At 38.0% G+C, this 13,997-nt stretch overlaps 1 protein-coding gene and 1 long non-coding RNA gene across 15 annotated transcripts in view; one reads left to right on the forward strand and one right to left on the reverse strand.

The window, feature by feature from the left end:
- Window positions 1-13,997, reverse strand: part of AKAP9 (A-kinase anchoring protein 9) — a 157,814-nt gene that overhangs the window by 66,116 nt on the left and 77,701 nt on the right. For 11 of the 14 annotated variants that reach the window (XM_061587925.1, XM_061587919.1, XM_061587928.1 and 8 more), the window contains 3 exons: window positions 10,769-10,822; window positions 9,994-10,220; window positions 3,912-4,074 (listed from right to left, as the gene is read on the reverse strand). In XM_061587925.1, the coding sequence (XP_061443909.1) occupies window positions 3,912-4,074; window positions 9,994-10,220; window positions 10,769-10,822 (444 nt within the window). The remainder of the gene's footprint in view (window positions 1-3,911; window positions 4,075-9,993; window positions 10,221-10,768; window positions 10,823-13,997) is intronic. The other 3 variants (XM_061587920.1, XM_061587922.1, XM_061587921.1) reach the window with 1 other exon arrangement.
- On the forward strand, window positions 1,588-10,256 carry LOC133365649 (uncharacterized). The gene is made up of 2 exons (XR_009758276.1): window positions 1,588-1,748; window positions 9,703-10,256. It is a non-coding gene; the product is annotated as an uncharacterized LOC133365649 (long non-coding RNA).

Here is a 13,997-nt window from a genome sequence, read left to right on the forward strand (position 1 = left end):
AAAGAGCCAAGTTTTTAAGGCTCGGCGAAATATATCCAGGGAAGGGGCATGGCGAAGATCAAACGGGAGGGAGTTCCACAGAGTGGGGGCAGCCACTGAAAATGCCCTCTCTCTAGTCCCCACCAACCTAGCTGTTTTCGTTGGTGGGACTGAGAGGAGGCCCTGCGTGGCTGATCTAGTTGGGCGGCTTAATTGGTGGTACTGGAGGTGCTCCTTCAGGTAAACTGGGCCGAGACCGTATAGGGATTTAAAGGTTAACACCAACACCTTGAATTGGGCCCGGAAAACAACTGGGAGCCAATGTAGATGAAATAATACTGGCGTAATGTGATCACGGCGGCGGCTGTTTGTGAGCAGATGAGCCGCCGCATTCTGCACCAGTTGTAATTTCCGGACCGTTTTCAAGGGTAACCCCACGTAGAGCGCATTGCAGTAGTCTAATCGAGAGGTGACCAGAGCATGTACTACCAGTGGGAGCTGATGAATAGGGAGGTAGGGTTGCAGCCTCCGTATAAGGTGTAGCTGATACCAAGCTGCCCGGCTCACTGCCGAAATCTGAGCCTCCATGGACAGCTTGGAATCAAGAACAACCCCGAGGCTGCGGACCTGATCCTTCAGGGGTAGACTCACCCCATTAAGCTTCAGGTCAACAACACCTAACCTTCCCCTGTCACCCACAAGCAGCACCTCGGTCTTATCAGGATTGAGCTTCAGCCTGTTCCTTCCCATCCACCCACTCACGGATTCCAGGCACTTGGACAAGGTTTCCACAGCCAACTCCGGTGAGGATTTAAAAGAGAGATAGAGCTGCGTGTCATCAGCATATTGGTGACACCGCAGCCCAAAACTCCTGATGATGGCTCCCAGCGGTTTTACATAGATGTTAAATAGCATGGGAGAGAGGATAGAGCCCTGTGGCACTCCACAAATGAGGGACCAAGGGTCTGAGACCTCATCCCCCAATGCTACCTGTTGATGCCTGTCAGAGAGAAAGGATCGGAACCACTGTAAAACAGTGCCTCCTATTCCCAGTCCCTCCAGGCGATCTAACAGGATACCGTGGTCAACGGTATCAAAAGCTGCTGAGAGATCCAGGAGGACAAGAAAGGTGAATTCTCCCCTATCTAATGCCCTCCTCATATCAACCACCAGAGCAACCAAGGCTGTTTCAGTACCATGTCCAGTCCTGAAACCCGATTGGTATGGATCCAAATAATCCAAATAAACTTCTATTGCTATTAATGCAGGGTGCGTAAGTGTGGTTAAGAGTTCTTTGCCTGAGACACAGCTCAGGAGAAAACAGCTAAGATACATAATTAAATAGGCTTATACATGTATGAAGTTCTACAGCAGACATCCTACACAGGGCTGCAGGACTAAACTTGATCTAGTTAGTTGTAAAATGCAGTCTGACCAGTTGCTATTACTTGGCCAACTTGGGCGTACTTTTATAATTCTTCTCCACAATTACACACACATCTCTATATATTGTAAGTGAAAAACAGGACTACAGTCATTGGATTGGATCCAGACTGGTAATGGGTGGAGTTCTGCTTGTGCTAGAGAAATGGGGCGGGGCAGGCAATTTTTACCAGTTTTGCCTTTGGCCCTCCTGAACTTTCTGAAAAGCTATTCCAGAAGGTTATGGGACCATCTCAAACACTGGGAGGTATCACTGGAGACTGCAGGGGGCAGGGAGAATCACGGTCCCTTCTATAAACAGAAGGAGCTCTTCTATTTCCAGAGGGGTAAGTCTGGATCCAACCATTGTCTATTGTAAAGATATTGCAAATGATGGAGAAGGAAAAAGGGCCTCCAACAAACATGTTCAGTAGGCTTGTTTTTTAAATAACAATGGCACCAGGATCTACCTGCAAATGTATCAGGTAGCTAGACTGATACTCCAACATATACCTTATGCATATGGTTATTTGTCCTAGGATTATACCACCACATGAAAAGGACACTGGACAAGTCACAGACATGTAGTTAAATGGGCATTTTCAGTGAAGAAAAAAAACTATTAAATACTAAGAGCAGTAGGAAGAAAAATTCACCACTCTTACTGTGCACATACTTTATAGCTGTAGTCAGTGGCACTGCTTAACATATATGGAAGTTTTTATGACAGGACAGAGGGACATAATTTAGACAATTTTAGTATGAGTGCACATACATAATGTACTGGAACCCTATCAAAGAAGAAAGTTTGCAGTAGCTTAAATCTGCCTTCTCTAAAAATCAAGGTGATTTGCCTTGTTGTTTAGATGAAAACCATACTATAAAGGTGTTGGCTGCTGCAGTGTCAAAGCCTGTAAATACTGCTCCTAAGAAGTAGCCATGAGTCAGATCTTTAAAAATATATATATGCCTTCACTTTCACAAGAACTGTCCAAGGGCACATTAGTAAGACACTTAGCAGTGAGGAGAAAGTATTGTTCATCTCAAGGTAAAATACAATTCCAGACATATCTTTTGACAGATTTCTGTAAAGATCAATGAATGTTCAGTCAGAAGTAGTTATTTTTTGCACAATCCTATCAATGTATACTCAAGAAGCAAGTCCCTTTGAGTTCAACAGGTCTTATTCCCTAGTAAATGTGTACACAGTTGCAGTTTTAATGCACAGTATGTGTTTGTGCTAATGAAAGCATTGTAATTGCTAATATACAACACAAGAAGTTTTTAAAGAATAATTATACAAATTCAAAACTTTTAAGAAGCACAACACAATTCAAATATTAAAATAATTTATTTTGTATTTAGTACAATGTAAGTAACAACTTTTTTATATTAGTCAGAATTTATTAATTAAATAACAATATATAGCTTACTAAAGGATGGGTTCACATGACAATATCTGTGAATGGTTAAGTGCAGTCAAATTGTGGGCCCTTTGATTTCTAAACTAAAAATGCATTGACCCATGACCCAAGCACCTGTTGAATCATTCAAAGACTCATATGCATTTCAAAGAGGAGTTACCTGAAAAGCTGAAGTGTTATAAAATATTGGCCATGGGCATCCACTCAATATAACATCTTTCTTTATATATATATTTTTAAGTAGCTGATCAAAAAATTGTTGAAGTTGAGCCCTACTTTTTGAATCTTGCATTTTATGCCTTGCTCAGTAAACAGAATTTTTCAGAAATATTCTGTGTGTCTTACTCTATGCTAGTGTCTATTGAAAGCACATGTACAATGGTGATAGGTTTCTATGGCAACTGACATCCTGTTACACAGGTTTAACAGAATCTGAATCATATACAAAATATGATATTGTGAGTATAGAGCTCATTACTCCTACTGGTGGCATGAAAATTAAAAATATTCATTGATGAAAGAATTCTCTATAATATATGCCAGAGTTGAACCAACCACTAAAATCCTCATTTTGCTGTTTTCTCATCAAAAAATCCTCAAGAGAATGTTGCTGTCCATCTCAGAACAAAGGACTGATATAGATGGTCTCAGGAAATAACCTTTAACATAGCTTAATTTGAAGTGCAGGTTAAAGAGAAAGAGATTATATACTGCAGGAGGACTCTGAAATTCCTCTCCCTCTTAGCAAGGTTAATATTTTCCCCTAACCTTTTGGACAAGACATTCATTTATATATTTTATTCTTTATTTCTGCTGTCTGTCTCTTTCTCTTTATGGTGGCTTTTCTTTCTGTCGGAGTGATTTGAATTAATTTTCTTTTCTATTTACTTGCAGTTTCCTTTTCCTTATTGCTGAAAAAGGATAATTCATCCATAACTACCTGAAAATTTGATAGGGATTCAAGAGATCACTAAATTGGTTGCTCTATATTTTTGAAATTTCCAGGCAAAGAATTAAAATACTGCAAATGCTGATATAATTAAGAGAATCTATTTCTAATGCTTGAAAGGTTTACTCATTACTCACTCTCTGCTTTGCTGAGCTCCAATGCCAACTGCTCTCTAGCTTTAATCTCTTCATCGAGTCGCTCTTGTAATTCCTCCTGACATCTGAGAAATTCAGTGGCTTCTTGTTCTCGTTTAAAGGACTCTCTCATTAATTCTGTCTGTGTAACTTTAGCATGTTCAAGCTATGGAATAAGAGAATAAAAAAAGTTAAAATATGATGGTTTTTAAAAATATGTTTTCCCAGGTCTTATACCGGAAACGTGAACTTGTTATGGAATGATAAATAAATAAAACAAAATGATGATGCGGCCTTCTCAATAATTTATATAGACTTCTAAATCATAACTTTATTGCCCACACAATATGGTCAGTAAGATAAGTAAATACCTGCATACTGTAGTACAATGAATCACACTGTCACATGACCATATCCGTGTCCAGGTGCCGGAACTTGAGACTTGATCGTTTATGACAACTTATGAGAGGCTCACTTTTATGTTAATTACAAACTTTCCAGTACTTAATAAAATTCTCAGAACACATTACCCATATTATCTTTTATTGCAAATTTTATATCAACATTTCTAATTAGGATGGTTGAAAAGTAATGCGGGACAACTGATTACATGTCACAAATAATAATTCTACCTCATGAGAAATATTTGTGCTTTCTACCATGCTCAAGATAATATTCATGGGCAGCATTAACAAAACTCACTCAGATCACAAATCAGAGGACCACAATGAAGCAGAAACAGCCCTATAGGCAATATTCATTAGGATCTAAAGCTCTTTAATAAGTATGAATTAATATGTGAAGGGCACTGCTGTTACCCATGTTGTATATTTTCCATCCATTGTTTAATTTGTGGAAATTCCACCTACTTAACTGACAGAATTTTAAACACTGAAAAAGGTTTTCCCCAAAAAATCTATTCCTCTCAAAAGCCAATATTTCAGTTCTGTGTCAAAAATTCTGCCTCTCTACCTTGAATGGATCTTTGATCCATGACAAAGAATCACCTGGTATAATTATAAGATCAGGATCACAACACAGAGTTGGAGAAGTAACATTCTTGAAGCCATGTGCTTAAATAAAGTAAGTTAGGGTATGGCATCACTTTACTTAAAATTTATTATCTTTTTTTTCTTATCTCAAACAAGTGAAAAGAGTTCAGCCTAGCTGCTAAGGCCAGGTAAGGCTGCTGACGTTTCACGTGGTACTCAATTTACAAAATGACAGAACACATATTTGTTTAACTGCAGGAAAGAAAAGAACTCACACCCATTCTTTTATAAGTATGGGTAATGGTGGCTATGTACAATACATTCACATATTATGTGTCTTATAATACTATGTTCCTCATAGCACCTGGCTTTATCAAGAAAAGCCCTTCTATTTTTATCAACCATTTTAGCATTAACAACTGGTTAACAATGAGGACATGGCTGCAAACAAAATGCCAAATGCTGCATAGAAACAGGGTTCCCCTACTGCAGTGATGTGTACTTAGGGATAAATCTTTTACATTCAGCAACCTAGCTTGCCTGTGTGGAAGGGCCTTCAAAATCCAGGTATCTGCTAGGAGAGCAGCAGGCTGGATGATGACTGCTGCACTCATGGAGCATTTCTAATGTCCTCCACTATCCCAGGGAAAAGGGAAAAATGTTATCTAGGTGTTCCAGCCCCATCATCGCATCTGAAGGCAGCAAAACTATACCAACATAGTTAGACAGAATTCTACCCCACATAGCACTCTATAGGTTTTCAAGTCACTCAGGTTGCACGTTGTATCATAACACAAAATAAAATTCCAAATGGTTATTTAAATCATATGAAACAGATTTCCCTTCCTTTTGATACATGACAGCTAACAAAAATGCTCAGATGCTTTCTGAGGAATACACTACTACATCTTGGCTTGTTTAAATACTTATTTAAAGTATCTTATTAGAAAGTAACATTAGATTGCCATTACTTTCTCTCATTCTACTATACACTGAAGTTAGGCCCACTTAGAAATTAAACTATTAACTATTAAAACAGCACATCTAACACTTTGCCTAATGTGGGTGTATGACCCTCATTTTGTCACGTGTTTTCTATTGTCTAGTATAACAATTTTGCTCTCAGTTTAGAGTGCAAACAGAAGCATACATTCTGAGTTGAAAACCGTCCTTATACTTAAGGATTCTTTTTTTCACCCTCTGAGGTTATTTTCCTGAAATGAGCGATAAACATCTATCAAATAAAATTAAATCAATGAAAAGGGTAGTTGTGACTATTAAATAATAGTTAAATATGCTCCACAATCCAGTCATACCACTCTTGCACCTCAGGTTTAAGTGGTAAGCACTAAAGTAACATGTTACATCTGGGTCTGTTTATAATGTCCATACTGGCATTATATGTTGCATTCCACTGTATAGTGTCAATAACTTAAGAAAACTTTGGTTAGCTTCTATTACAAAATACAAAATTGTATGAGATACAAAAATAATCTCAAGTATATAGTTTAAAACTCTCCCCCACTGCAATTTCTGCTAGCATGTAAGACACACACACACACACACACACACACACACACACACAGAGCAAGATTAACATTCCTTCGGGTTCTTTCATACTTACTGAATAAGGGGGTGTAGGCAGAGAAATTTTTGAAACAACTCTTAATCGATGCCCATTTTTCCTGTGGCTAAAATGAAAAACTGAAGTATTGACAACTACAGAGTTATTTTCATCCAACTGATCAGTGAAAGGAAACGGATATGGTAAAGGCACACGAGATTCCACTTCATAAGTATCTTCTTCCTGGCCTTTCTCTGACTTCAAGCTACTGAATATATTTGATGCCCAATATGTGCTGTAGGAATCCATTCCAGAATAATCTTGCTGCCCTCTGTCATCAGACAAAAATCTTTACCTTAGCTGTGAAAGGTTTCAATGTTCTGAGAAAAATGGCAAACTAGTTCACCAATTGTCTGACTGCTGCAGGGAGGCAGGAACTATCAGTTCACATCCGGACAAGTAACCCGCAAGTACATAGAAGCCCAAGTAAATATCAACTTGAGAAGAAAAACAAAGGGCCAACATTTGCAGACTTCACTGAACTACGGCTTTTCCCCTCAGAACCAAATGCGGAAAGGTATTTCAAACAAAACGGAATGGTAACATGAAGCAGGAATTCAGCGAAGGAAAGAGATATCTTCATTATTAGACCATATACACTGCAGCAAGCAGTTAATCCATCACAACAAAAATTTGCAGCAGCTGTAAACATAAAAGAAACTCTACCAAAGTAGAGTCAATAATATCGTAAAGTATTATTTATTTATTCGTTCCTTGAAGTTCTCCAAAGAACTGTTCTGAAGTCAGATAAAACTTCATTGTGCAAAGAAAAAGGCTGTCTCTCAATACCTCTGCTAAGGAAGAGGTCAGGACAGTAGGAGTGGCTTAATTTCTTTCCTGCAGGTACACAGGCGATGGAATTTGAATTTACACACCCACAATAAACCTTGCCTGACAAGATTCAAAATCCAAGTCAGAGCACAGAAACAGAGTTCAGAAGGGATTAAAACAATAGCTTCAGGACTAATAGATTATTTTGCACGCTTTTGCAAAGAATATTTCTAAGATACAGTCATATCAAGCAAATGACCCTAAAGATAATTACTGCCTCGTACTTGAAATCCATTTTGAATCATAATTAGGAGCAAGACAACTGCTTCACACCTTTAACATTGACAGCCTGCAAAAACTCCTAGCAAGGTTTCTGTTTCTACTAGGATCAATGTGCAAGTCAATGAGTTACATGATGGGCCAAATTCAGACTGTTCCTAGATTTTTCTGCTACTGTACAAAGATCACATTATTTACACAACTTCACAAGCACATAGTTCCTTTGGAGGTTTATGGGAGATGAGTGAGAGCAGGTGAAAAGGAGAATAATATTTTATATTAAATCCTGTGAAGACACAGTTTGTAAAATGATGCACTTATTGGCCAAGAGAAGTGAAGACTTTGATTTAACTTGCCTGGCAATTTCTGCTTGTTCACTTGCAATGCAATACCTCCCCTTGAGATATTGAGCTTTCAGGATTCAACTTGGTAGGCAGATATGAAATATAACTGCACATTTTAAGTTCAAAGATGGGTCTGATCCAATCACCTGCTTCTAAAAGGGATGGGAGGAAAGAGCTCTCTCTTCTTTGAACATTGAGATTATTTCAAAATTATTTGACAGACTGAGGACAGAGCATAGAATCATGTTTCAGTTTCAAATATGACACCATTTTGAGGCATGGAAGACCTTTAATTTCCTCATTTGAATATTAAAACTATGCATGCTATGATTTATTGCTGTTTCCGAAGATCGTTCTGTGTTTTAGATTAAAAACTGACCTAATCAACTGACCATTTTTGATAGGAGAATGTTCAACATTGAAAAACTGAATTCAAACTTGGCGTGCACATACATGACATTCTAAAACTTCAAGTTTAGGAGGAGGAGGAAGAGGGAGGGAGCAGAAGAGATGAGTAAACACATTAAGTATAATAACTCAAAAAGTGTTCTCTTTGCAGAAAAATATTGAGATGGAGAGATAAAAGGTTCCCAGTCAGATAAGCAGACTGAAACAAATCCAATGAAACAATATTCTGATACAAGACACATTCAGCCCTATGATTCACTAGTTATTAAATGGAGTATTTTCATCCTAAGAAAACCAACACTGAAAAAATGGCATTGCAGATGAAATCCCACTGAAAACTACGTTGGTATACACACACGTTGCTAGAAAATATATTAACTAGTGGCATTGAACAAGGGCGATCCGGTATAAACACTAGCTGAAATTGGTAACTACACTTTCAGCACTTTGATAGCATGGATGGTATGGGACTGAAGGATTTAAAATAATTTCTTAATGTTTAGCTACTATGCAGTGTTTATGTGCGGAACTTCCCCATACCCCAAAAATGTGCCCATCAACAAACTGATACATATGCCAGCCCCTCAAATTTAAAATCCAAACAAGAAATATCTGCACTCCAAAAGAAGGCAAGAACAAAGCCATGGCAACCAAAATACAACAAGCAAATGACAACTGTAGTTTAAAGCAGTTTGATTTAGCTTATCACAACATTGAACAATTTATGTCATTGTCCTAAACGCAATTAGACATGTAACTGAAATAACTTTCCGAAAATAAAATTTAGATCTTTTGTAAGATCTGAAAATCTTAACATAATCCCTGAAAAACCACATGTTAACATAGTCATACAACCACCACAAGGTAAGACAAAGGTGGAAAATCAATGAACCTAATTCAGCTGATGAAAAGGAATCAGGACTATAGCTAGTTTATTAGACACACCAGTGCTCAGTTTTCTAAGGTATTATATCTATATCTACCTATACACCCACACACTGGGGGGGGGAATAGAACCCCCAACTATTCTATCCTACCTGGTTAATTTTTCATTAACATTTTAAGAAAGCTGGCTGAAACATCTACTGAAAAAGCTGCTATGTTATTAACACAACTGGCTACTTTTAAAATATTGCTTGATTTTTTTTTACTTGACACAAAGCTTTCTCATAAAACATACACCTTCATAATAGTTAATAGTTACATCTCTATGTATTCACAATATCAGACATTAACAAAAAATGCACACATAAGAATGTAAGATTTTTACCCGTTATTAAGAGGTGAGGAATAAGTCATGGGCTCACATGCTCCAGCTCCATTACGAATGTTATCTCCTCTCCCTTCCTGGTTTTAACCATAGCTTACCCTTACAGGTTACCACTAAACAGTTTTGCAAACCAGCTTCAAGCCACGGGAATGAAAGGAAGGGGAAATTTGCACCAGCGAAGAAAGAAGCCTGCAGCCCACTCTCTTAACCATGGTTAAGAAATTGGCAATGTTACAGCAATAGACCACAAGAAACTACTCTCAAAACGTCCCCAATAAATCAGAAGAGATTTTCAAAACCTATACAGAAATTGACAGAATCATTCATTGGTATCTCCAATAGTGTTTCCTGCCCCCCTCCTAAATAGTCTACGAAGGATATAATTAAGGAATGCTACCTGATTTGTGGTTTCATTTATTGTTTCCAGAAGTTTTTCAACTGCTGCCTGAAGTCGAGAACTGATATTTAAAACCAGCTCTTTGCTTTTTGAGTCTACTTCCATTCCAGCAAAGCCATGCTCTGTAAGGTACTGTGTGAGTTCAAGGCATTCATCTGTGACTTCTGACCACATGATATTGCCATCACCTTCTAGATCGCTGCCATGATACGAAGACGATGACTTTTCTACACAAAAATAATAATAAAACAATAATAATGGTGTCTTGTGTAGCTTTTTGGTACTATAATGGTAAAACATGTTCATATAAGATGGATTATGATCAAACAAATTGTACAAAAGCATATAATATATATATAGATGGCCATACTTACATCGTAAAAGCAGAACATCACACTGACAACAAAAAATTACATTTTGCACTAAAAGTTACACAAATAAGGTAAAGAGAATGTTAAGTACAAAGCAAGCAGAGACAGGCAATAGAAAAGGAGATACTAACAGAAGAAAAATATTTTTGTAGCATGCCATAGCTTACTATAGCAGAAACATTACTGAAAACTAATCTTATTGGCTATAGCACATTGCCCTCTATTTAGGATGTCCCAGTCTGGTATAAGCTGCTGCATGAAGCAAGCACGCAGAATATAAGCGAACTGCAGTACCATTTTAAGCCATAATAATCAAAGTATGCCTTTAATTAATTACTTCTCAATCATTAAAGCAGGGGACTATTCATTTACAAATCAGGATTTATTTATTTAAAAAGATATACCAAGTGTCTTGATATTCAGGGCTTCAGGTTCCAGGGCTGCAACTCCATGCAGACCTATTTACAAATAAGTACCACTGAACTTTAGGTTGATTGCAAGTCATGGGTTGGAAAGAAATTATTCAGCTCTCAGTTGGCCTGTATGGAGCCAGTTTTTATCTCCCCATAAGTATCATACTGGGAAGTCAACTCTCTTAGATTTCCCAGCAAGCGAAATACACTGACCCCACAGTTAATGTAAAAGTGATTTTTTTAAAAAAAAACAGCCACCCTGCCATTATCTTTACCCAACATTGCATTTTAGGTAGATCTCAGTCTTGATCAATATTTTCTATTTTAAAAGTAAATTCAGTGTCAGCAACTAAGCAAGTCAGCAACTGTTTTGTCAGAGTCTTTACATCTAAAGCAGCAAAAAGGAAGTTCTGTTTTGGACGTATTACCCATCTTAAACCTATAACTATGGTTTCACATCATCAATAATAAGCAAGGACTAAACCAACATTTCCCCATTAGGATGTAATGGGAACTTGAGGTTTAAAGAGGCCACAATCTCAGCACTGAAGGTGGCTGGGAAGGGAGGGGCAAGACTGCAGTTTTACCAATTACATCTGAACCATGTCCATGTGTCTTTACAGGAAAAATTAATAGTGATATCCTGTCTATTTCCTCTTTGGTGAACTAGTCAGTGTGAATTGCATTAGGCACCACCAATGCATCTTAGGTTTTTAAAGCCTTGGTGTACCATCTTTATAACATCACTGAAATATTTTCCTAAATATTAATTACTGTTATATATCTCCTTTTAGCTTTTGGAAGACCAACATAAATTTTGTAAAATTGCAACACTCCATGGAAAAAAATAATTAAACACATATTTTTATATGCATGAAATGAGTAACTGGATGAGTTTAGAATTACATTCACATGGCACCTTTCATCTGCACAGGATGTCAAAGCACTTTACATGCCCTGCAGGATTCAAACTCATAAAGATGCAGTTCTTTTAGGAATCGCTGGCAAATGTTTTCAGCCAACTCACTGCAAATTTAGAATGGATTTGGAAGAAAAGTTCAAGAACTTTCCAAACCCTTCTAAAAAAACTTTCTATAGACTTACCCACTCATTGTCCTTATAACAATATATAAAATATTATTATTCTGTACCCAGGAGGTGAAGGGCCTCCAGGTGTCAAAGTGTATTGCAGGAGCTTTAATATCCTCAGAGTAGAAAGGACCTTTGAGATGCACATCCAGGAAACTGTTTGTCAATGCTATACCAATACATTGGTTATGACTGAGTCAAGGGAAAGCATACCCCCTACTGAGCCACCAACACCACTTACTGACGCAACAGATGCTCTTTGAAGTTCACCCATCTTTAAGTACTGACCAGCTAAGAGACCCTGGTTAGCTTCTGACAAATAAGAACCTGGAGTACAATAAGCAGAGCTACAGAAAAGACACAGTCAATTAAAAGGCTGTATTAGTTACTGTGTATTCTATACTATGTGCAAAGCAAAGTCCAATGGGTATAGATTATTAAAGCCCAATCCACAACTTCACTGCACTGTGTAGCACTGCATAATGTTCCCTTTGACCCAGAAATAGAGCACCTGGAGCTTGTGGCTTTGGCCATGCAGTTTTGGCCTTACTTCTGGCCACAGCAACATCTTCAGAAGGTGCTTCACAGCATGTTCTGTTTGTCTATAGACCCAAAGAATGGCTGTGTGTTACCAGGGCTCAGTGTCCAACAGTACCATGCAGTTCTGCAAAGCTAATCCTGTTGCTAGCCTAATTTTGTCTTTCCTCTATTATGTTTCTCATAATGTACCCTTGTCACTTCAGTGAGAATGTAGGCTTGCTCATTTCTCTAAGCCCCTTAAGAAAATAATTGTGATTTTAAAATTTCTGCTGACTACAAACATTTAAACTAATCCTTGGAAAGAAAAGTAAAAATCTATATAACTCCAATTAATTTACCATACCCTATAATCTCAATCTTTACAGGAAATTTTGCTTAGGTTGCATGTCTGGATGTGTCGTGCTACAGTAAGCTACTTTAGAACACAGGATGCTATTTTCACAAAATTACATAGATGTGCAAGAACATTTGAACTTCTTAATGTTAAGGAGGTTTTCATGTGTCAGATCAGCAAGTTTTGTTGCTGACAGTCTTTGTTTTAAGCAGCTGATGTTTATTCAAGTGTTTATATGTAAAATTATGAAGTAAAATTCCCCTTATGTATTCTAATAGCCAAGGGACAGTGTTAGGAGCTACTACATATTTTGAACAATTGTTTGTCTATACACTTACATATTCAGCACCTCTTAAAGTATCATATTCAAATTTGGCATGATGGTTCCTGAGGTCAAGGAGCAAATTTTTGTCTATTTTTGTACACCACTGCACCTTTTAAAACTGCACTAATTTGGACACTGCTTAAAATATCATAACCAAATTGGGCCCAATGGCTCCTGTGACAGAGGAGCAGGTTTTTGACTATGTTTGGATGCTGCTGGATGCCATTTTGAAATAAGATGGCAAACTGAACCCTTGAGCATTGACTCTGATTGTCAGTGAGGGTTGCTGAAGGTTCCTTATTTATTATTTATTTATTTATTTATTTCATTTATAAACCGCCCATAGCTAGTAGCTCTCTGGGCGGTGTACAAAACAGGATTAAAATACAATATTACAATAAAATCAGTAACAGATAGCAGCAAGTTAAACTAAAAACATTAAACATGAAACATTAAACATTAAAATGCCTGGGAGTATAGCCAGGTCTTAACCTGGCGCCTAAAAGAAAGTACCGTAGGCGCCAGGTGTATCTCCTCAGGTAGGCTGTTAGACAATTCGGGGGCCACCACAGAAAAGGCCCTAGATCTAATAACAATCCTCCGGGCATCTTGATAAGTTGGTACCCGGAGGAGGGCCTTAGATACTGAACGAAGTGAACGGGTATGCTCATAGCGGGAGAGGCGTTCCACAAGGTATTGCGGTCCCACACCGTGTAAGGCTTTATAGGTCAGAACCAGCACCTTGAATCTGGCTCGGAAACAGATAGGTAGCCAGTGCAAGTGGGCCAGGACAGGTGTTATATGAGCGGACCGATGGGTCCTCGTTAACAACCTGGCTGCTGCGTTTTGCACTAGCTGAAGTTTCCAAACAGTCTTCAAGGGCAGCCCTACGTAGAGCGCATTACAGTAATCCAATCTAGAAGTTACCAGAG

This window comes from Rhineura floridana, chromosome 10 (genome assembly GCF_030035675.1).
Source record: "Rhineura floridana isolate rRhiFlo1 chromosome 10, rRhiFlo1.hap2, whole genome shotgun sequence".
NCBI lineage: Eukaryota > Metazoa > Chordata > Lepidosauria > Squamata > Rhineuridae > Rhineura > Rhineura floridana.